This window comes from Podarcis bocagei (assembly GCF_964188305.1).
Source record: "Podarcis bocagei genome assembly, chromosome: 5".
NCBI lineage: Eukaryota > Metazoa > Chordata > Lepidosauria > Squamata > Lacertidae > Podarcis > Podarcis bocagei.
Window position 1 is genome coordinate 7,294,789 of NC_138129.1, and position 21,571 is coordinate 7,316,359.

Genomic DNA, 21,571 nt, shown 5'->3' on the forward strand with positions numbered 1-21,571 from the left:
GCATGAAATCACTTTGCAACTCCGAGTATCTTTCAGAGCTGCTGCCAGTCAGTGTACAGTACTGATCAGACAAATATTTAGGGTGGTATTCTGCTAAGTTTTACTCATAGGCCTATTCCAGTCTATGGATCTAACTTAGTCATGTTCTGTAATTTCTACATAGCAAAACATAGATGACTACCATCCATAGTCTTGATATTGTGCAATGCAGCTTATGTTATTAGCTCAGAAGGTTTGGAAAGAGGGTTAGGCAAATTCACAGAGGATGAATCCCCGCCAGCTAACAACCATGATAGCTAAATGTACCTCCATGTTGAGAGGCAGTGTACCTTGATCCAGATGCTGGGGACAAATAATAGCAGGGAAGGGCTGTTGCTATTCCTGTCCTACTTTGTAGGCTTGCCAGAGATATTTGACTTGCTACTGATCAGGGTGGATAAAAATCAATGTTGTTGTCTTTTTTTAAAAAAAATTAAAAATTGAATTTTAAAATTTAAATCGGATTTTTAAAATAAAATGCCTTTGGAGGAAATATCTTTCTAGTTTTCTATTTAAGTTACATTATAGTCCAAAGGCTAGTTACAAGTAGGTAGCCATGTTGGTCTGCCATAGTCGAAACAGAATAAAAAAAATCCTTCCAGTAGCACCTTAGAGATCAACTAAGTTTGTTATTGGTATGAGCTCTCAAGTGTGCTCAATATCTTAATTTTAACTCATGAGCTATTGCTGCAATCTGCTCCGGTTGTATATTTTATCTTTATGAACCCTGTTTTTATTGTGTTATGTTATGTGAGCTGGTCTTTGACTGTAATAAATAAATAAATTACTCTAAGGTGCTGCTGAAAGGAATTTTTTTATTTAGCCCAAAGGCTATTCATCAGGAAATAAGGATTTGTTTTAAGTTTTTCATGTGTGCTAAAACTCAAGTCTGTTTTTTTAAAAGGTTTAACCACATCAGTTAACAAACATGGATACGTATGCTATAATGTTATTGTTTTAATTAAATAAATTGTTTAAGTTGTTATTAAGGAAATGGTTATTTTTCTCCTTCCAATAAAGTACAGCAGAAAAGTTGTCCAAATATAAACAATAATTTCATAATTATTTGTCTATGTATTTCTAACAGTATAACCAAATCAGTATTTTTTGATATAACTGTAAAAACTACTCTGAAAATTTATTATTCCAAAAATGAAACCTTCATCTGGTTGTAAATATTAAGATTATACCAGTCTTTCTGTAAAAAAATGATTTAAATCAAGTCTTATTGACTAGGGATTTAAATTGTAATTTAAATCAAATCCACCCTGCAACTGATGGAAACAAAATAAGACTAAAAGATGGATTGGTTCATCAAGTCTCTTCGTTTCCTTATTTATTCATTTTTATGTGTTCTCTCCGCCTAGTGGTACAGCAATAAAATTGCTAGCACATCTGCAAAGCTTAAGCAGGGCCTGGTATGGTTTCAAATTAGATGGAGGTCAGGTGTTGAGAAATGCAACTCTATAATTCTACAATAAAAATATTTACCGGTATATACTGCTGTATCATATAACATCACAAGTACAACATAAATCATATAAAATACCGTATTTTTTGCACCATAACACTCACTTTTTTCCTCCTAGAAAGTAAGGGGAAATGTCTGTGCGTGTTATGGAGGGAATGCCTACGGGTGGCATGCCTGCGGATTTTCCTCCTCTAAAAACTACGTGCGTGTTATGGTCGGGTGCGTGTTATAGAGCGAAAAATACGGTAATTAACACATCAACAATAAAACAATTATTAAATTTTAAAAACTATTAACAAACTAAGCAATAAAACAGCAATTAAAAAATAAGCTAAATATCACAATTACAGCAAAAGTGCGCTTTCCACTTTTTTGCTGCAAGTTGCTTGTAACTGTTTGTGCATCAGATGTCAAGGAGATAAAACAGCTGGGTGATTTTTAAAAGGCACCTGAAGGTTCAGGAAAGCTTTTCCGTGTTTGATACTGTACTTATTGTGTTATCGATATTTTCTGTTGGGAGCCGCCCAGAGTGTCTCAGTCAGAGGGGTGGCATATAAAAATAAAACAATAACAACAACAATATATTATTATATTACTATACTGAATATCAACATATTATAAAAATGCTGTTGTAATAAAATGTGTGAATGCCAAATATTAAAATATTAATTGACACCAACACCAATATAAATAACTATCAATATCGACCAATATGGATATTTCAATATGAATATTACAAAAAGAAGCAAAACAAAATAAAACAACAATATGCTATATTGGATATCAACATATCATTACAAAAATGCTGTTGTCATAAAATGTGCAGGTACCAAATATTAAAATATCAATTAGGACCAACACCAATATAACTATCAATATCGACCAATATGGATATTTCAATATGAATATTACAAAATAAGCAAAACAAAATAAAACCATATATTATTATATTACTATACTACGTATATTGAATATCAACATATCATTATAAAAATGCTGTCGTTGTAATAAAATGTACAGGTGCCAAACATTAAAATATCAATTAACACCAACCCCAATATAAGGCAACTATCAATATCGATCAATAGGGATATTTCAATATATTACAAAAATAAGCAAAACAAAATAAAACAACAACATATTTTTATATTACTATACTATATTGAATATCAACATATCATTATAAAAATTGTCGTAATAAAATGTGAAGGTGCCAAACATTAAAATATCAGTTAACACCAACCTCAATATAAGGTAACTATCAATATCGACCAACAGGGATATGTCAATATGAATATTACAAAATAAGCAAAACAGAGAATAGAAATACTGTATGTCAACCATCGCCAATGACAGCAAAAGCGCGCCTTTCCACGGCTGCTTTGTAACTTTCCGGGTGTGCGGGAAAGCGGCGCACAAATAAATAAAGCGCCTAATAATAATAATAATAATAATAATAATAATAATAATAATAATAATAATAATAATAACGATGAATTAAGTAATAAAAAACAGCGCCGCCGCCCTGTTTCCCTCGCCGGCTCCTTCCCTCTCCGCGCGACGCCGCCTTCCTCCCTTCCCGCCCTCAGAGTCTCCCCGACGCGACCGAGGCCCAGCGAGGCTCCCGCCGCCTGAGGAGAAGCAGCCGCGAGCCCGCCTACCTGAGGCCGCCCCTCCGCGAGGGAGGCGGAGCAGGCCCGGCTAGGCCCGGCCTCCTCGCCGCCCTCTTCTCGCTCGCCTCCCGCCGCGTCTTCTCCTCAGCCGCCATCATGGCTGCCGCGGCCGCTTCTTCGTCTTCGTCGGCCTCCTCGTCGGCCTCCGGGGCCTCGGCTCCGGCGGGCTCCAGCGCGGCGAGCTCCGGGGGTGGCGGCGGCGGAGGCGGAGGCAGCGCTTCGGGCCTGACGGCTTCTCTGACGGGCACCATGAACAGGAAGAAGAAGCCCTTCTTGGGGATGCCCGCGCCGCTGGGCTACGTGCCGGGCCTGGGCCGAGGGTGAGTGGGCCGAGGCCGGGCGCTGGAGTTGGGCAGCGGCCCCGGGAAGTGGGGGCGGCGGCGGGTGGGCCTCGGCCCGGCTGCCTCCTCGAGGCCTCCTCGCGTGGGCCCTCCTCGGGTCAGGCCTTTCCCTCGCCGCCCTTGCAGCGTTTCTTTGCTCGGCTCTGAGGTGCCCACGTTGCGCGTGGAAGGTGCCTCTGACCATACGCAGAGTGCCTTCTCCTTAGACCAAGGCGCGTGTGTTTGCGTGGGGCCTTTAAAAGGGCCCGACGCCTAGAGCATGTGCAGAGTTCCTTTTTGCTTCCCGATTGTACCCATAGGCAGGGTGATTTCCTCCTCAGAGCAAGGCGTGTCTCTGTAGCCTTTGAAAGGCTTCAATGGCCCGACACCTGGAGCATGTGCAGAGTTCTTTTTGCCTTCCGATTCCTACATTGCAGGGGGCTGTACTAGATGACCCTCAGGGGTCCCTTCCAACTCCGTGATTCTGTGAAAGGAAACGGCACCCTTCCCTGAATAGTACTCTTCCCCCCCATTTTTTAAAATTGGCAAGTTACGAAAGATAAGGAAATAAAGAAAACATGCTGTGAACTGCTCTGAGATCTGTGGATGAAGGGCGGTATACAAATTTAATAAATAATAATAATAAACTCACCCTGTGGCTTTATTATTACTGTATTATTATTGTTACTACTACTAATGTATTTGCCTTTCATTTTTTGGAGAGTCTATGTATATTTTACTTTTTTGCGTTTATAACCCTGCTTTTGGGAGAAGGGTGTTGTGACTCCTCTCCCCCCACAAAGCTCAGATACGCTTTGCAACCTAGGAAGTTTATTTTAACACTGACTCCGCCAACTCCATTGTGCCCCAGTGCAGGAAAATGTTCAAAAACAAAGCCATGTGCTTTGTGTCAGAGGACGGTGACTCAGGTCTGCTTTCCTGGATAAGCTTTTGTTTGAAAATCCATATTGGATATCTATTTATTTTTTTATTCTGACATGTTAACATTGGTTGCAACGAAAAGCACCACAGCAGCAAAAGTCAGCAGATTTCTTGGGATATTTTCAGTCTCAGACACTTTGGGTTTTCTAAAAACAAAAACAAACTTAGTCTGGGCACTTAAAGTTGCCTCAGTTGCCCATGGGAAGCCTGCTTGTGATTCCCAGCAATTGGCATTCAGAGGTATGCCAATATAGGATGGTCATCTGTTATAGATGCTTGAGCTGAGATTCCTGCTTTTGGGGGGGTGGACTAGATGGCCCTCGAGGGTCCCTTCCAGTTCTGTGATTCTATGGGTGCCAGTATTGTGCAGGTTTAGACACTCACTGAAGACCTGCTTCAGTAAGATGTCCTAGTGTTTTAAAAAGGCAACAAAATGAATTGGACTCCTTGGCAGGTTTTGAATAAACATACACAAATTTATTGATTGATAACATGGTAGATAGATAATATAAGGATTTATATAATTTTATAATATGCAGAGAATAACATGTGTTGAGAAATCAGAGAGGAGCTGAGGGAAGACTCTGCGGGGGGAGGCAGGGTTTGATGGGGAGTGGGGGGAAAGGGGGGAAAATAATGAATATGATATGTTTTGATATATTATGTTGAAATTCTTAATAAAAAACTTTATAAAAAAGAAAAAAAGAAATATGTCCTAGCGTGATAAAAAAGGTGATAAAAGTTATATATATATATAGCTAGGACATATTTCTTTTTTTATATATTGATATATATATATCAATATATATATCATTTAAGGCACACTGGTAACCTTGGAAAGTAAAGATTAGCTTTTAAAATTTGCAGATGTTTTGCTTCCTGAGCATCCAGGGACTATTCTCCCTTGCTACAATTGAGGGGTTATTTGCAAGTCTGGGTTTAGGTAGGACTTGGAGCAGGGTTTCTGAATTTGAAGGACTGGTGCCCAGTCCCTTGTCCGAAATCCCTCATACTGAACTGGCTGCTTTCTTCTGTCTAGTGCTACAGGTTTCACTACCCGCTCGGACATTGGCCCTGCTCGGGATGCAAATGACCCTGTGGATGACCGCCATGCTCCGCCAGGGAAGAGGACCGTTGGGGACCAGATGAAGAAAAACCAGGCTGCGGATGACGACGATGAAGATCTGAACGACACCAATTACGATGAGGTGATGCATCTTTGGCCTTACTGTCTTGATGGACGTTAATGGCAATGTACACATAAAGCTACATTGTGCTCAGACCATTGCCCCCCTTTAGCCTGTCTACTCTTACTAGCTGTGGTTCTGTGGGGTGTGCTTAGTGGATAACGGGGTTCTTGCAGTTAATACTACCTTTTTGTCATTCGCAGTTCAATGGATATGCTGGAAGTCTGTTCTCCAGTGGACCTTATGAAAAAGATGATGAGGAAGCTGATGCAATTTACGCTGCTTTGGATAAAAGGATGGATGAAAGGAGAAAAGAGAGAAGGTAGGAGGTGATTTTTTTCAGCATTGAGATAAATGCTGGTTGTATCTGCGGCCTCTGCACTGGAATCTTGCCTGTTGCTTCTCTGGTTATATGTTTGGCCTGAACATGGGGTCCTGACGTATTAAAAGTACTTGCTATCTTCCTTTTGGAAATAGGAATGGGTGCCTGCATGGTTGACTCCTGTGCTTTTTTTATTTTTTAGAGAACAGCGTGAGAAAGAAGAGATTGAAAAGTACCGAATGGAACGGCCAAAAATTCAGCAGCAGTTCTCAGATCTGAAAGTAAGGAGAGAAAAATGTGTGTGTGTGTTCTCCAAAGGTGAAATCAGAAAATTACGTTGGCGAGGAGGGGAGTCAGAAAAATGTTTGTGTAGTATGTGTTGGATATCAATTATTAAATCAAAGTGGACCAGTGAATAACATAGGACTTCAGCTTGGGAGACCTGGGTTCAGGTACTGACTCTCCAGACCACTTGGAGTGTCTATTCCTCATTCACACACCAGGAATAACTTTTAAGAAGTTGCGGATGAAAAAGAGAAATCAAAACTGTATTTCAGTGACACACTGATTTCAACTATGGCATTGTAATTATGTTGTCTGCATTTTTTGTAGAGAAAACTAGCTGAGGTCACTGAGGAAGAGTGGCTTAGTATCCCTGAAGTTGGCGATGCAAGGAACAAACGCCAAAGGAATCCACGTTATGAGAAACTGACTCCTGTTCCTGACAGTTTCTTTGCAAAGCACTTGCAGTCAGGCGAGAATCACACATCCGTGGATCCCCGGCAAACGGTGAGAAAGCGGGGGAGGGATACAGGGCCACCTGAGAGAGGCTTCTTTTGTAACATAGTTTTTGTTCATTTTCATCTTTAAACTGTTTAACTTGGTTGCATTGAGAGCTGTCTTTGTTTACATTAGAGTATATGACATGCAACAATTACATAAAATTAAAATAAAAGATAAAACAACAATAGGCACTCGGGCAAACATTTCCGAGTATATTAACAAAGTTGCGACAAGGTGTTTATACCAAAGTTATTACAGATAGGAAATAATGTATAGTAATGTTTTATTGTTTAGATTGGTGATCATAAGTAAAAAAACATTTTGTCTCAATAACAATTAGAATTTATAGGGAGGGGGAAGGGGAAAAAATAAAATACAGTGGTATCTCGGGTTACATACCCTTCAGGTTACAGTCTCCGCTAACCCAGAAATAGTACCTCGGGTTAAGAACTTTGCTTCAGGATGAGAACAGAAATCATGCTCTGGTGGCGCAGCGGGAGGCCCCATTAGCTAAAGTCGTGCTTCAGGTTAAGAACGGAGTCCCCGGAACGAATTAAGTACTTAACCCGAGGTACCACTGTATGTGCTTCATGCACAGCAGCCTGTGCTGTAAACTGTGGATACTCTTTCATCATATGGCTCATTATTTGTGTAATCATTAAAGTCACACCAGACTGCATAAAAATTGTTGGAGCAACTTTAAAGTTAATGCCTATAAACATTCCTCTGCTGATGGGAATGGAAAGGAATTGGCTGCTGCAGGTCAGGGACATTATTTGCATTGAATTTTTAATTCCACCCACTCCTGTGAATCCAACATTTTAATCTGGACACTGTCTGGGTTTGGGCAACCTATGAAGGGAGGAGAGCCAGTTCCCTTCAAATCCTCAGTGTGATCAGAAAGATCATGTGCTGCAGCTTTTGCAGGCCTACCTTTTCGGATTTCAGGTGGGGTATTGTTTATTTGTATGCTCCCCTGAATGAAAAAAAATCCTCATATTGTTGGCCCAGTTCTGTGGAATGATCTTTCCCAAGAGGTTCATCAATGTTCCTCTGTTTTCATACTGCTCGTCTGTTTCGAAAGGCTATTTGCTAGTGTGGAGGTAGGAACATATCATAGATAGTTTTACCATTTTGTTTGTTTCTGCTTTTCTAGATGTGTCTTATGGTGAGTTTTTATGACATTCTTTAAATTACATTCTATAAATTACATTCCATAAATAGCAATGAGCCACCTTGGGTGATTGTGGGAAGGTTTTGTGTGGAATCAGTGTTGCTTCTAAGTGGATATCATGGTTCCAACTTCCTGTCTGATATATAAGGATAAGCTTAGAAAGTTCGCTAACCCTTCAGCCAAATTATCTTTAATATATAGCTAGTTGACTAGTTTCTGCTAATGCAGCAAAATGTGTCTGTGTAAAAGCCAGTTTCCAACATTCTGTCATGTTTTAGCCTTCACCCCCAGTGATATGTTCTGGTGTCCTGCTTTACTTTCTCTAGTACAAGTGAGAAAACTAAAGCCCTGATCATGGAGGCAGTAGTACAGTGACAGCAAAGCTTTCTGTTGCCGTTGGTGACCATCATTTTGCAGTGAGCCCTGGCAGTATATAATCCTGTACACAACCCACTTACCACAAAGATGAGAGTTCCCTCCCCTCCCACTAAAACTGATGGCTAAGATTATGGTGGAGACTTGGGTGTTCTTTTTGCACTAGAGACTTTAACTTATTTGGTTTTGCCCCTTCCTTTTTTAAAAAACAGCAATTTGGTGGGCTGAATACTCCCTTTCCTGGGGGCTTAAACACACCTTATCCAGGAGGAATGACACCTGGGCTGATGACTCCTGGGACAGGTGAGCTGGACATGAGGAAGATTGGCCAAGCTAGGAACACCTTGATGGACATGCGACTGAGCCAGGTAAGCATCAAGGAACAAAGCGGATTTTTGTTGCTTATTGAACCTGACAAACGAAATTGGGCCTTAAAACTGTCAGCTTTGGCATCCAGAAAAGTGAGTGCTTGCCATTGAGAGGTTATTTTTCAGGGTTATTCTCCCCAACCCCAAATATAGGGTTGTTGGAACAAAGGGTGTAGGGGGGGTTTCCCAATTCTGCACAACAAAGTGATCTTATTTTCTGAGTTTCTTTTAAGTCTGTTTGTGTGCATGTTAGTGAGGCTTGAGTGATAAACTTTAATGACGCTGGCTACAAAATCTGGGCCTGCTGAAGAGGCCAGAGACCATCTTGGCAGTGGATCCTGGAAGACCTGTTCCCTGCCTTGCTGGCCTTTTCCCTACCTGGCTTGGGAGGGCAGGGCCTTGATTGACTCCAGCTACAACAGCTGTTGAAAAACCTCTTGGGCTGTGTTATTGTCTAGAGTGTTTTGTTTGGGTTTTTGTTGTTGTTAATGATACTAATTTTTGCACCTTTGTTTTTAGATCTTATTATAATTTATGCAGGAATTGTTTCAGTTTGGTTGTGTGCTTTTTGACGCTTTTTATTTGTTTATGGTTTTTGTTATGTTTGTGATTGTGTAAATCTTGTCATGTTGTAAGCCGCCCTGAGCATGGTTTTAACTATGGAAAGACACCATGCAAATAAAATAATGGTGGCGATCAAACACTTGATTAATCATTGGGTTTACATCTCCAGGTGTCTGACTCTGTGAGTGGCCAAACGGTGGTGGATCCCAAGGGCTACCTCACCGATTTGAATTCTATGATTCCCACACACGGTGGAGATATCAAGTAAGTCAGCGGGTGCACTGGTTTGGCTATTAGATTTTCTCGTCACGAGAACTGGGTTGGTGAGCCTGTGGCCCTCCAGCTGGATGTTGTTGAACTACAGCTCCCATCTGCCCCAGACAGCATAGCTAACAATCAGGAATGATGGAACCTGTACTCCAGCAACATCGGGAGCATCATAGGTTCCCACCCTTGGTGCAAGAAGGCCTCTTTGCTTTGAGTGATCTGCACATGGTTCAGGGTCCAGCCTTTGTTTGTGACACAGAATGTAGAAACCACTAAGGTGGGAGGTACCTGACAGAACGCCAACCCCCCCCATCCTGTTTCCAGAAGCAAGGATTCAAAGGACTGTGTGTGTCCCGTAGGTCCTGTTTGGCCATTGCTTAATGGGGCAGAGTTGACTAAAGTGGGATGTGCAGGTTTCCCAGAAGTTGGTGCCAGCGCATAGGCAGACCCTGCTTGCGCACACTCAAGTTGCCTCTACCTGGTTTGCCTCCAAAAGAGCATATTTGACTCTTACAGATTGGCAAATCAGGTAGATAATAATACGTGTGAACATATACCACTCCCTTAGTTTGCTTCAATCCACACCCGTGCCTCTTTCTCCTCTAGCCCCTTGTCTTTGTTCTCGCAGGCAATTTTTAAAAATCTCCTATCCATTCCACCATCTTCCAGACTCTGCTTGCTAGCTCGCTTCCTTTGTTCCTTTGCTTCATTTCTGTAACCTTCCCCACAAACCATGGGCCCTGTTCTGTCCTCACCACTTTTATACCTTTGCCATATGATGACATTTATTACCCAGGAGATGTCTGTAGTGTCGGTGAATTGGTGTGATGTAGAAGCATGCCAAGTTATTCTCGGTTCATTTTCTCCCCTTGCCAGTGACATCAAGAAAGCACGTTTGCTTCTGAAGTCTGTGCGGGAGACAAACCCTCACCACCCACCAGCCTGGATTGCTTCTGCGCGCTTGGAAGAGGTGACCGGAAAACTGCAGGTAGCACGGAACCTTATCATGAAAGGGACAGAAATGTGTCCCAAGGTGAGCATTCCATTTTCCAGGACTCCTCCTTAAGTACCTGCGCTGGTTTCTTGTCACTTTGCACACAAAATAAATTCTCTTGATCACTGTGACTTAAGGTGGTGGTGGGAACCCTTCAACACTGTAGGCCTAGTTTGGCCCATGGGGCTGTTTACCCCAAGCTACACCCCCCCCCCCAGCCCCACACCTGATGTCATATGTGATATTGGACATGGTATAGGTAAAGACAGGGGGACGTGGGTGGTACTTTGGCCTAAACCACCGAGTCTCTTGGGCTTGCTGATTGGAAGGTTGGCGATTTGAATCCCCGCGTGAGCTTGCTCTGTCCCAGCTCCTGCCAATCTAGCAGTTCGAAAACATACCAGTGCAAGTAGATAAATAGGTACTGCTGCGGTGGGAAGGTAAACGGCATTTCCGTGCGCTCTGGCTTCTGTCACTGTGCTCTGTTGTGCCAAATCAGCTTAGTCATGCTGGTCACATGACCCGTAAAGCTGTCTGTGGGCAAATGCTGGTTCCCTTGGCCTGAAAGCGAGATGAGCGCCACAACCCCAGAGTCGCCTTTGACTGGACTTAACCATCCAGGAGTCCTTTACCCTTTTTTTACCTAGGTTAAAACACAACTGTAGAGGCAGAATGGGGAGCTTGAAGTGTGCTCCCAGTTGCTTCTTGGCAATGGGAATAGGAGCTTACTGACAGCCCCTGTCAGCTGTTTGACATTGCCAGTGCACCCCACCGGGATTGGAGGCACTAGGGTTTGCTCCATTGAAGTTTTCTATTTGCTGGTCTACTACCCTTAGTACCTCAAGATTGTTATGAGAGTGCTTGGACTAGAATTGTCAACCAAAAGCTTTAATTTTCTGGTTTATCACCACAACAGTTATTAACACAGGACTTCAGTAAAGCAAATAATTTAATTAGACAGTGCCTATATCATACTGAGCAACAGAATAATTTGGCCATGGTAAGGAAATTATTTCCCACCTAGTCATTTTGACACGTTGGCACCCTATTTGCAAAATTTAACAGTTCCAAAATACAGACACACTTTCACTTCAGCAAGATTGAATACACTGTCTTCGGCTGTACTTGAGGGTTGATTTCAAAAAAATTCCGTTGGATAATCGGTTATTTCCATGTGGAGATTGGCAGTTCTGAGTCAGTGGCTCATGTGCTTCTGCTTGCACTCTTTATAAAGATTTAAGGAGTTAGGTTATTATCCCTCTATTGTCCACGTCGGGACGCTCAACCATTGCTACTGTGTCCTTTCTTCTAGCAGATCAAGATAACCAGGTGACAGCAAAAACTGCCAACATTTTAGCAGGGGCAGTTAGAATAAGATCTATTATTTGATTATTGATGTAAACCTCCAAAATGTTTTTTTGTATGGTTAAGTTTTTACAGTGGTACCTCGCAAGACGAATGCCTCGCAAGAGGAAAACTCGCAAAACGAAAGGATTTTTTGTTTTTTGAGCTGCTTCGCAAGACGATTTTCCCTATGGGCTTGCTTCGCAAGACGGAAACGTCTTGCAAGTTTGTTTCCTTTTTCTTAACACCGTTAATACAGTTGCGACTTGACTTCGAGGAGCAACTCATAGCACGCGGTGTGGTAGCCTTTTTTGAGGTTTTTGAAGACTTTGGTGGTTTTTGAAGCTTTTCCACAACTTTTCTGACACCGTGCTTCGCAAGACGAAAAAAATCGCAAGACGACAAAACTCGCAGAACGAATTAATTTCGTCTTGCGAGGCACCACTGTATCTCTATTTCAGTACATTTTATTTTACTGCTATGGCTCGTGGCTGATGCAAATAAGGATTCTTCTGATCTGGTGCGATTTTTATTTTTTTTAATCCACGTGGGAAAAGGAGCGTTGTGGCTCTAACTTAACAGCTGCTTTTACATGCTCTGGGGAAATGTCAGTGGTGATTAGGCAAACACCTTAAGCATTGTGATTTGAGGTTCCCCACCCTGCTTTCTGGGCCCTCGTTCTCCTTTCTGCTTATTAAATATTTTGCTCTGCTTGACACATCTTTACTTTCTGCTTTCCTCCACTTTGTGCCACCTTCTGCACTGGCTCTGCTACCAAGGATGACCAAGGCAAAATGTGTTTGGGGCTATTCGGATTATGGCAGGGGTAGGGAAGCTGTAGCCTTCCAGATGTTGTTGGAGCGCCAGGTCCCATCATCCTTGACCACTGGCCATGCTGCTTGGGCTGATGGGAGCTGGGAGTCCAGCAATATATAGAGGGCCATAGATTCCTTGTCCTTGGTTCATGACGGGAAAAGATGGGGGTTGGAGGGCATGAAAGAGAACTCTGCAAATTATTGTGGTCTTGTTTAGTTTGATGAAGATGTGGACCCAATGTGTGACGGCAGTGGAAAGGGCAAATCCATGCTAGGGATAAGTGGAAAAGGAATTGAAAATAAAACTGCCAGTACAGAATGTTACAATCAGGGAATCTAGAATACTGCCACCTGAATGAATTATGCCAGTACATATTTAACTGTATAATTCCATCCTGCTTCCAGAATCTAGTTTTCAAAAGAATTTCGGATTCATTCCATTGGTCAGAGCCAGCACACACAGGCCTCCGGTGCTACTGACAAGAACAAATGCCCGTGTTTGCTTTTTTCCTCCTCCCTGCACAACCCCATGCCTTTTGTGTCCTGACTTCTAGATTGTAAGCCTGTAGGCAGGGACTGAATTTTTACTGATTGCTGTAAGCTGCTTTGGAAGCCTTCCGCCCCCCCCCCTTCTTTATCTGAAGAGTGGGAAGAAAATCACTTTGAATAAATAAATATTTTGGGAAAGCGTAAAAATATATATTCCAACACCGTAATGCCTATTATGCAAATTTATGGTGCGACCGCATGTGGAGTACAGTTTGAAAAGGTTCAGGAAAGGGCCGGTGAAATGATCAAGGGGATAAAGCAACTCCCCTATGTAGAAAGCCTGCCGCATTGGGACTTCTTAGTTTGGAGAAATGGCAAGCAAGAGGCATTATTGCAAGTAAACAACATGTTCCAGCCAGACAAAAGACTCTAGGGTGGTGCAGACAGAGCAGGGCCAGTGAAGAGTGTGACTTGGGGAGAAGGCACAGGAAGGGTCACGCAGGCCAGGTAGAGGCCTGGAGGCCCACTTTGAGCCTAACCTCCTCCATCCGTTGCTTAAATAGCAATCCAGTGCCTCTTTCTCCTGGTTTCCACAGAGTGAAGATGTCTGGTTGGAAGCTGCCCGCTTGCAGCCAGGGGATACTGCTAAGGCTGTGGTTGCCCAGGCCGTTCGCCACCTTCCACAGTCAGTCCGGATTTACATCAGAGCAGCAGAGCTGGAGACTGACATCCGAGCAAAGAAGCGTGTCCTTCGGAAAGGTGAGAGAGAGAGAGCTGCCTTTGAAGTGCTGCAGGGTGCTCCCTTTGAAGACAAGTTTGGAAATTACGTTTAGTTCAGGGTGCAGCTGCTGGGCTATTTACTAGGACTGAGCAAGGGGACTGCATCTCACCTGTATTGAAACACATGCCTTGACTCCTGGCCTGTTTCCAAGCTCACCTCAAAAAAGCGTTGGACGGAAAAGTACTTGCCTTTTTAAAACTTATGCCCCGGGTCCTTGTTAGACTGTTTTTACCCCACACAACTCTGCTCGAGTCACCAAGATCATTAACTGGAGGCTCTCCTCTGTTTGCTCCATTCTTCGGAAGGATGTTGGGTGCCAGGTAGGGAGAGGACCTTTTTGGTTGCGGTACCTTTTGAATTTCATCTCTGGGGTAGCTCACCTGATTAATTTTTTTGATGCCAGGTGACTCTCCTGATTCATTGTGCTTTCATCTGCTGGCTCTTTTTTGTCTCGGTGGTTTGATAGAAGGCCCCTTGGAAGTAAGGGATGGAAGCAGGCAGTCATAACGCACAACCTAGATGGCCCCTTGAACAAGATAGACACGTAGAGTCTTTTAAAAAAAGCTGTCATGATGATTGCAGCTGGGGATCCACAGATAGTCCTGGTTCAATACCAGCTTTGTCCCTTCAGGGTGGTAGGATGATGGTAGTTATGGGGTGTCTAATCTCTGCACGGCCCGTATCCAAAGCGAAAGGTGCCGCCTGCCCCTTGGAACTTGGAAAGCATGAGTTTGCTTCTGCTGCGCTGAGCTTGCTGGAAGCAACTATAGTGGGTGAACATGTAGCCCTCTGGTTATAGATCGGCGCTTGAAAGGAGAATATACAAAGACCAAACTTTTAAACCTTTTGTAATTAGTTAACATATACACTCCTATTTTCTACCAGAAAATTTTGGCCTACGTAAGTACGTATTTACATAGAACACTAGTAAATTCTTACTTTTCACCCCAAAGGCAGTGAGGGAGGGGAACCTCAAGTTGTATTTTACTCCCTCTAAATATTGTGCTGAACCTTAAGCTTCCATTGTTCCCAGGAGTTAACAGAGTCTTATGAAATGCTAACCTTTCTGCTTGAAGCTGCTTTTCCGCATTCTGTAAGTTGCTCTTCAGCGGCTTGGAGAAATTAGAAGTGACTTAGCCACATGGGCTGGACCTGCTTATACAGAATTTTTATCCCCAAAACTGGCACCTTGTCTCCATGTGGAGTGCTCACCTGTGGTTGAAAGGCCATCTGGTTAGGCCATGTAAATGTCAGCCTAGCCGTGCGATGAGTTACTCAAAAGTGGGTGCTTTGTGTCTTGATGGCAGGTGAGAGTAGTAAGGGTGGTCTCTGGATCGGGTATTCATTTAGTGTTATTTGGGCATATGTGATAAAGCCACAGTATGTGAGGCATTCTTCCTGATGTGTGGGAATTGAATCCTCTCGCTGCAAGAACATGCCGGTTTCTGCTGGGTAGTGTTTCAGAACACCAGGGCCTGTCATCCAGCATTTAGAGAAGTGCTTGGAGAAAACCCCCTGCTGCGACTATAAACATGATGAAGGACGGCAAACATCCAACTAGTCAGAATGTTGTCACAGTAAATTTCCAGGAAGCATCCTTTGCTGCCTCAGAGCCGGAGGAAGATGCAATCATTATCTCTTGCAGGCTGCTGTGGGTGTAATTAAAGAGCCAGCACCAGCTCGATGTTTTGAGAAGGTTTTGTTTCTTAGTGCATCAAGGCACCAGTCTCTTGCAACTCTTCTGTCTCCTCACCCGGCTTTTTCTGCCGCATGTGTGAAAGACCAGTTGTGATGAAAGACCCACTTCGAAAAGCGTAGTCAAGATCAGGAGGTTCAGAAACCCAAGCAAGACCAATTTCTGTAAAGGCTTACAGTGGTACCTCAGGTTAAGTACTTAATTTGTTCCGGAGGTCCGTTCTTAATCTGAAACTGTTCTTAACCTGAAGACCACTTTAGCTTAATGGGGCCTCCCGCTGCTACCGCACCACCGGAGCACGATTTCTGTTCTCATCCTGAAGCAAAGTTCTTAACCCGAGGTACTATTTTTGGGTTAGCGGCGTCTGTAACCTGAAGCGTATGTAACCAGAAGCGTAGGTAACCCGAGGTACCACTGTATAAGAAACTTTATTAAAAGCCAAAGTCTGTAAAAAGGAAAAGCTTCAAAGAATTACACAAATTAAGACTGCTCAAGGCTAAAAAACAACAAAACTATATTATCTAGCTAGCTGACACTTACATATAAATCTTAGTAGGCTGAGGCAAAATGCCTCCTAAGTTCTGAACAGGCGCTGACCTTCCATGATCAGAGAACTGCTCATGCTCACCCCAATCCCATTTTTAAGGGAACGCTGACTATGGGAGTTCACCCTTTCCACCCAAATAAATCAGCACCTGCTCCCATCATGTGTCTGTGATTACCGTTCGATACTGGCGTTGAGGACTTAATGAGAGACAGCTGTGTTTAAGCTCATTATTCTAGCATTTCTAACGAATTCCCACACTAGTCTTAAAGGGAGAATATCACCACACTCCAGTTATAAGGAAAATTAAAGATACCCCATTTTCTTCTTCTTTTAACGGTCGTACTTTAAGGTTAAGCAGCAAATGATCTAGCTCTGAATTGTGCTCAGCTTTTTCCCCATCCACCTTCAATCCCTGTGTAACCAGGTGATCTGGAAGGGGCAGAGTGCACAAAGTTGGGACACATTTTGAGAGTACACACTTGATGCACATGGCAGCTGAAGTGGTGTGTGGTTCTCATGTGATGTGTTTAACCTGGGTGCTACAGAAATGAATTCAGCATGGAGGATTGTGTTCCACCTTTCTGATCTAACTGGCTGCCTCCTAGACAAGGATGGGGCAAGTGGCCTGTCCAGTGTAATGACTTGAGCTTGCAATAGCTCTTTGATCTGGTGACCGGAATACCTCTTGAGTCCCATAAAAGCTGCTAGATTAGGCCTGTTTGCTGGTCTGACCAGCTGGACTTGATCTTTCCATATTGTCTCACCATGAGGCTCAGCAGAGTCAAATTCCCCTAGTTAACCAGCCTTTCTTCCCAGCTTCTGGTTGTCTTTCCTTCCTGGGGAAAGAGAGTTTTTGGATTCTAAGGATCGACATCTAATTTGCGGAATTAGTATTGGCTTAAACTAAAGACCCCTTGATGCAAGTACTTGTTCAGCCAGTAAGCTCACTCGGGGCTTTTTCTTTGCCCATAACTATCTCACAGGGTGGTTGATACGATAACCGTCCTATTTATGCCACCCTGAATTTCTTTTGAGGAAGGTTACAGATAGGTAGCCGTGTTGGTCTGCCATAGTCAAAATAAAAAAAATTCCTTCCAGTAGCACCTTAAAGACCAACTAAGTTAGTTCTTGGTATGAGCTTTCGTGTGCATGCACACTTCTTCAGATACACTGAAACAGAAGTTGCCAGACCCTTCTATGTAGTGAGAAGGTGGGGAGGGGTATTACTCAGAAGGGTGGTGGGAATGGGAGATTGGCAGATAGCTGAGATGAGCCTGTTGACGACTCTTAACGACTGTAATAGGTCTTACAGGAAAAGGCAAGGGGTGAGAAGGTGAGAAATGGCTTAGTCATGTATAATGGGATAAGAATCCAATGTCTTTGTTCAAACCAGGTCTCTCCATGGTTTTAAGTTTGGTAATGAGTTGCAATTCAGCAGCTTCTCTTTCCAGTCTCATTACCAAACTTAAAACCATGGAGAGACCTGGTTCTTATACCATTATGGCTTAGTCATGTATAATGGGATAAGAACCCAATGTCTTTGTTCAAACCAGGTCTCTCCATGGTTTTAAGTTTGGTAATGAGTTGCAATTCAGCAGCTTCTCTTTCCAGTCTCATTACCAAACTTAAAACCATGGAGAGACCTGGTTCTTATCCCATTATACATGACTAAGCCATTTCTCACCTTCTCACCCCTTGCCTTTTCCTGTAAGACCTATTACAGTCGTTAAGAGTCGTCAACAGGCTCATCTCAGCTATCTGCCAATCTCCCATTCCCACCACCCTTCTGAGTAATACCCCTCCCCACCTTCTCACTACATAGAAGGGTCTGGCAACTTCTGTTTCAGTGTATCTGAAGAAGTGTGCATGCACACGAAAGCTCATACCAAGAACTAACTTAGTTGGTCTTTAAGGTGCTACTGGAAGGAATTTTTTTATTTTGAGGAAGGGTTGGGTAATTAATAGGTAATAATCCAAGTTGTGGGCCATACTTCCCCCACCATGAGTATAATTAACAATGCATCCATCGCCACCATTAGTGTAATTAATGCATCCATGCCTCTGCATTCAGAGTTGCATCCGGTGTCTCATGGGGCTGTAGTGACATGAGTTAGTGACTGCTGCTGTAGATGGCAGCCCCTCGTCTCTTTCTCTCCCCTCTCTACATTCAGCAATGTAAAAAAGTGTGATGAGACATCTTCGTTTTGAAAGTTTCCCTGCCTCAGCTTGCTTCAATGAGTTCTGTTTCTTGGAGCAAGAGAAGTTACGGTTGTCCCATGTGTTTGTATACATTGCTAAACATCATGGTAGGAGGGCAAGGGGAGACATGGAGCCACTCCCCCCTCCCACAACTAAATGTGTGCTATGTTGTTACACGGAGTATATCATTTTCCATGAAGAAGATACAGATTTGTGGAAGTTGAAAGTTTTAGTCCCAAGGTCTTGTGATTTTTTTGTCTGGCTTTGGTTGCCAAGACATGGTTCTGCCTACACAGCTGAAGTGCTCAGCAGCAATTGGTGGGAAGGAGTGTTCTGGTTTGATTGTTTTATAGTTAAGGTGCCCAGGACATCATGACGATACAAGAGCCAAATCACTCCTGCCAGCCTTCTTCCCAGCCTTACGAGCTGGGTGGTGGTGAGCGGGGATTGCCAGGGAATTCTGGGGACGGTTTTCTTTCTCTTCCCCCCCACCCCACCAGAAGCTCCATGGGTGGAGGGAAGCATTGCTATTTATCCTGCTCCCCGGATGTGATAGCACATTCACCGAGGCAAGCAAAAGGGTGGAAACCCCGTTCAGGCAGATTGGGATTTTGCCCATAAAATCGTTTCATTCAGTTTTCTAGGTTATCCACATGCAGGAAGAAAGAGGACTCTTTCTGTTGCCACCTTGGACATGAGGTTCTGCAATAGTGTTTGAAACTCCCATTGTTCTAGGCGCATTTTGCGACAAAGAATTTCAATAGCACAAGTCAGTTTCTGAGCTCTGAATGCAGTGCTGCGCCTAAGATTTCAGATTAAAACTGCAGAGTGGAAGGAAAGGAGGACCTTTTTCTGTTTCCCCACTTCCAGCTACTTTCTGAAGACTGGAGAAGAGACTCTCTTAAAAGTGTTTAGAGGGGGTGGGCAGGGGAAGGACTACTCCATGTGACAAATGAACATAATACTTTAGTTGCAGTTCATTCATTTTCAGCTTTGTATTCTTGTTATAAAAAGTGTGCCTGGATGTTCTGTTGTTGCGCCCATAACCTAGGTTTAAGGTGCCATTTAGCTCTTAGCTTTCATATCTTATTTTCTAATGCTGTTCTGCAGGTCTGCTGAAAAGGCGCTTGGTTAAAATTGCCTTTTTAGAGTCTCTTTTCATAAGCAGAGGGAGAGACTGCCCTGGGTTGCTGAAGAAAATCATCCTTGGGCTCTGAAGCTTTTTCTTTATTAAAGCCAGGCCTTAGCATTTTAAGAAAACTTTTCCAAAACAATCTGTTTTAGGGGCACGGTATTGATTGCTTTTTGGAAGAGTGTCCTTTAAAACTGCCCGCAACTATTTTGAAAAGCAAAGCAGCTAGTTGTGTGGGTCCATTTAGAGAAATGTTCCAAACAGGAAGTGAGAGGGAAAAACTAATGCCTTTTATTAGAACCAGCCCAAATTCACAATGTGCTGTTGAGCGTTTCAAGTTGTACAGAACTTCTTCCTCAAGCAGGATGTTAAGGCCAAAAAGAAAAGTAAGGGAGACAAGAGATTTAAGTATGCATTTGGTCACAGAGGAAGCCTCTGCAGAATTATTAGGTTAAGATTTGAGGTTTTTGCAAAAAAAGAAGCCTCAGATTATGCTTGCTAAGGTGAACAGTTGAGCTGTCATTCAAATCTGCCTCTTGCACTATTTGATTCTATAATAACTTTGCCGTCTAAATGTAAGAAAGCTGGAGATGGAATTTTAGAAAACGTCAAAGCTACAGAAGAAATAGAAGCTAAATAATTTTTCCTCCCCGTTAGGGCAAGTCACCCTTTTTTTAGGACAGCATATTCCCACTTCCCAAATCTAGTATGCCACTGACAGTTTTGTCAGTCATCACTGGCAGTTCAGAGGTTTTGCCCCTTGTGGTGAATCTGCAAGCAATGCTCTAGTGATCGTTTCCAGGTCATCAGCCTACTCTGGATAAGACTCCTTCAACCTAACTGATCTTTTGTTTTCCTTTTACTATTTTCTAGCACTGGAGCATGTTCCAAACTCTGTCCGCTTGTGGAAAGCAGCTGTGGAGCTGGAAGAGCCGGAGGATGCCAGGATAATGCTCAGCCGAGCTGTGGAATGTTGCCCCACCAGCGTGGAAGTAAGCTGGCAAATCCCTCCCATTCACCGCTTCTGACTGTGCTCTGGGTGGTCTTGTAATAAGACTGGGATGAAAAATCTCAGATGACAACTGTGGAATTTGAGGGCGGGGAAGACAGTGGCCCCCAAATGAAAATGAACTGGGGTTTGTTTGTTGCTTGCCACTCCCCAGTTTAGCAGTGGGAAGTACGAAGGATAGGTTTCCCCCATCTCTCAAATTCATCTGAGAACTGGATAGGAGATCAACTTCCATGGCTACTGGGAAGAGTTCTTTTTTGCTACCACTGCAAATTTAATTGACTCCCATCAAAATTATCCCATCCTATTTTACCACTCTCAAATAATGAGTGCGCATGCTTCAGTTCAGCTATGCTGCATCATTAAAATCCAGTCGAAGCCTCTAATAACACAAATGTAATCCTAGCGATTTCTCATCTGTATGGATCTCATTTCGAATGTAAAATGCAACCCACTGGGCAGGCATAGGGGAGCAGAGGGAGGAGGAATAACAGAATCATAGAATTAGAGACTTGGAAGGGCCTTCTAGTCTAACCTCCTGCAATGCAGGAATGTTAACACGCGGTTTCCCCCATCCGATTCGAAACCATACCAGACCCTGCTTAGCTTTGCAGATGTGCTAGTAGTTTTATTGCTGCAGTCCCCCCCCCCTTTGAATGTGCTTCAGTCATACAATCCTCTTGCAAAAAGTTAAATGAGCAGTCATCCGTAAATCTGAACTTCTAAAACAGATCTTAATTTTCAAACGCTTATTGTGCTATTGCAGACTTAATACAGGCAATCTCTTAACCATGCCATAAGAGTGGTGGAGCAGGCTCTGGTTTTGCTTGTGCTTCCTCCTGTGTTTTCGTTTTCTAGTGCAAATTCCCCTGCAGGCCTTGGCTCTGGTTAAGTATTGTGTCAGCACCAGGGTTACTCACAGTAACTCCAACCAGGGTTTGAAGCTGCTTAGCAAGCATTGGTTATGGCAGTGGAATGTAGCAAAACACCAAATTACTTACGTTCTGGTAGTTGAGTGTTTGATGGGTTTTTATATTTCTCTTCCTATCCTTGAGATGTTATGTGAGATTTTGCTGGAGA

General features: G+C 43.1%; 1 protein-coding gene across 1 annotated transcript in view; it reads left to right on the forward strand.

Annotated features, from left to right (window-relative positions):
- Positions 1-3,241: 3,241 nt before the first annotated feature.
- Positions 3,242-21,571, forward strand: part of PRPF6 (pre-mRNA processing factor 6) — a 41,478-nt gene continuing 23,148 nt past the window's right edge. The window contains exons 1-10 of the mRNA XM_081196084.1: positions 3,242-3,503; positions 5,485-5,653; positions 5,836-5,954; positions 6,157-6,235; positions 6,567-6,743; positions 8,499-8,654; positions 9,388-9,482; positions 10,362-10,518; positions 13,724-13,886; positions 20,356-20,474. Coding sequence (XP_081052210.1) covers positions 3,280-3,503; positions 5,485-5,653; positions 5,836-5,954; positions 6,157-6,235; positions 6,567-6,743; positions 8,499-8,654; positions 9,388-9,482; positions 10,362-10,518; positions 13,724-13,886; positions 20,356-20,474 — 1,458 coding nt within the window. The 5' untranslated portion in view covers positions 3,242-3,279. The remainder of the gene's footprint in view (positions 3,504-5,484; positions 5,654-5,835; positions 5,955-6,156; positions 6,236-6,566; positions 6,744-8,498; positions 8,655-9,387; positions 9,483-10,361; positions 10,519-13,723; positions 13,887-20,355; positions 20,475-21,571) is intronic.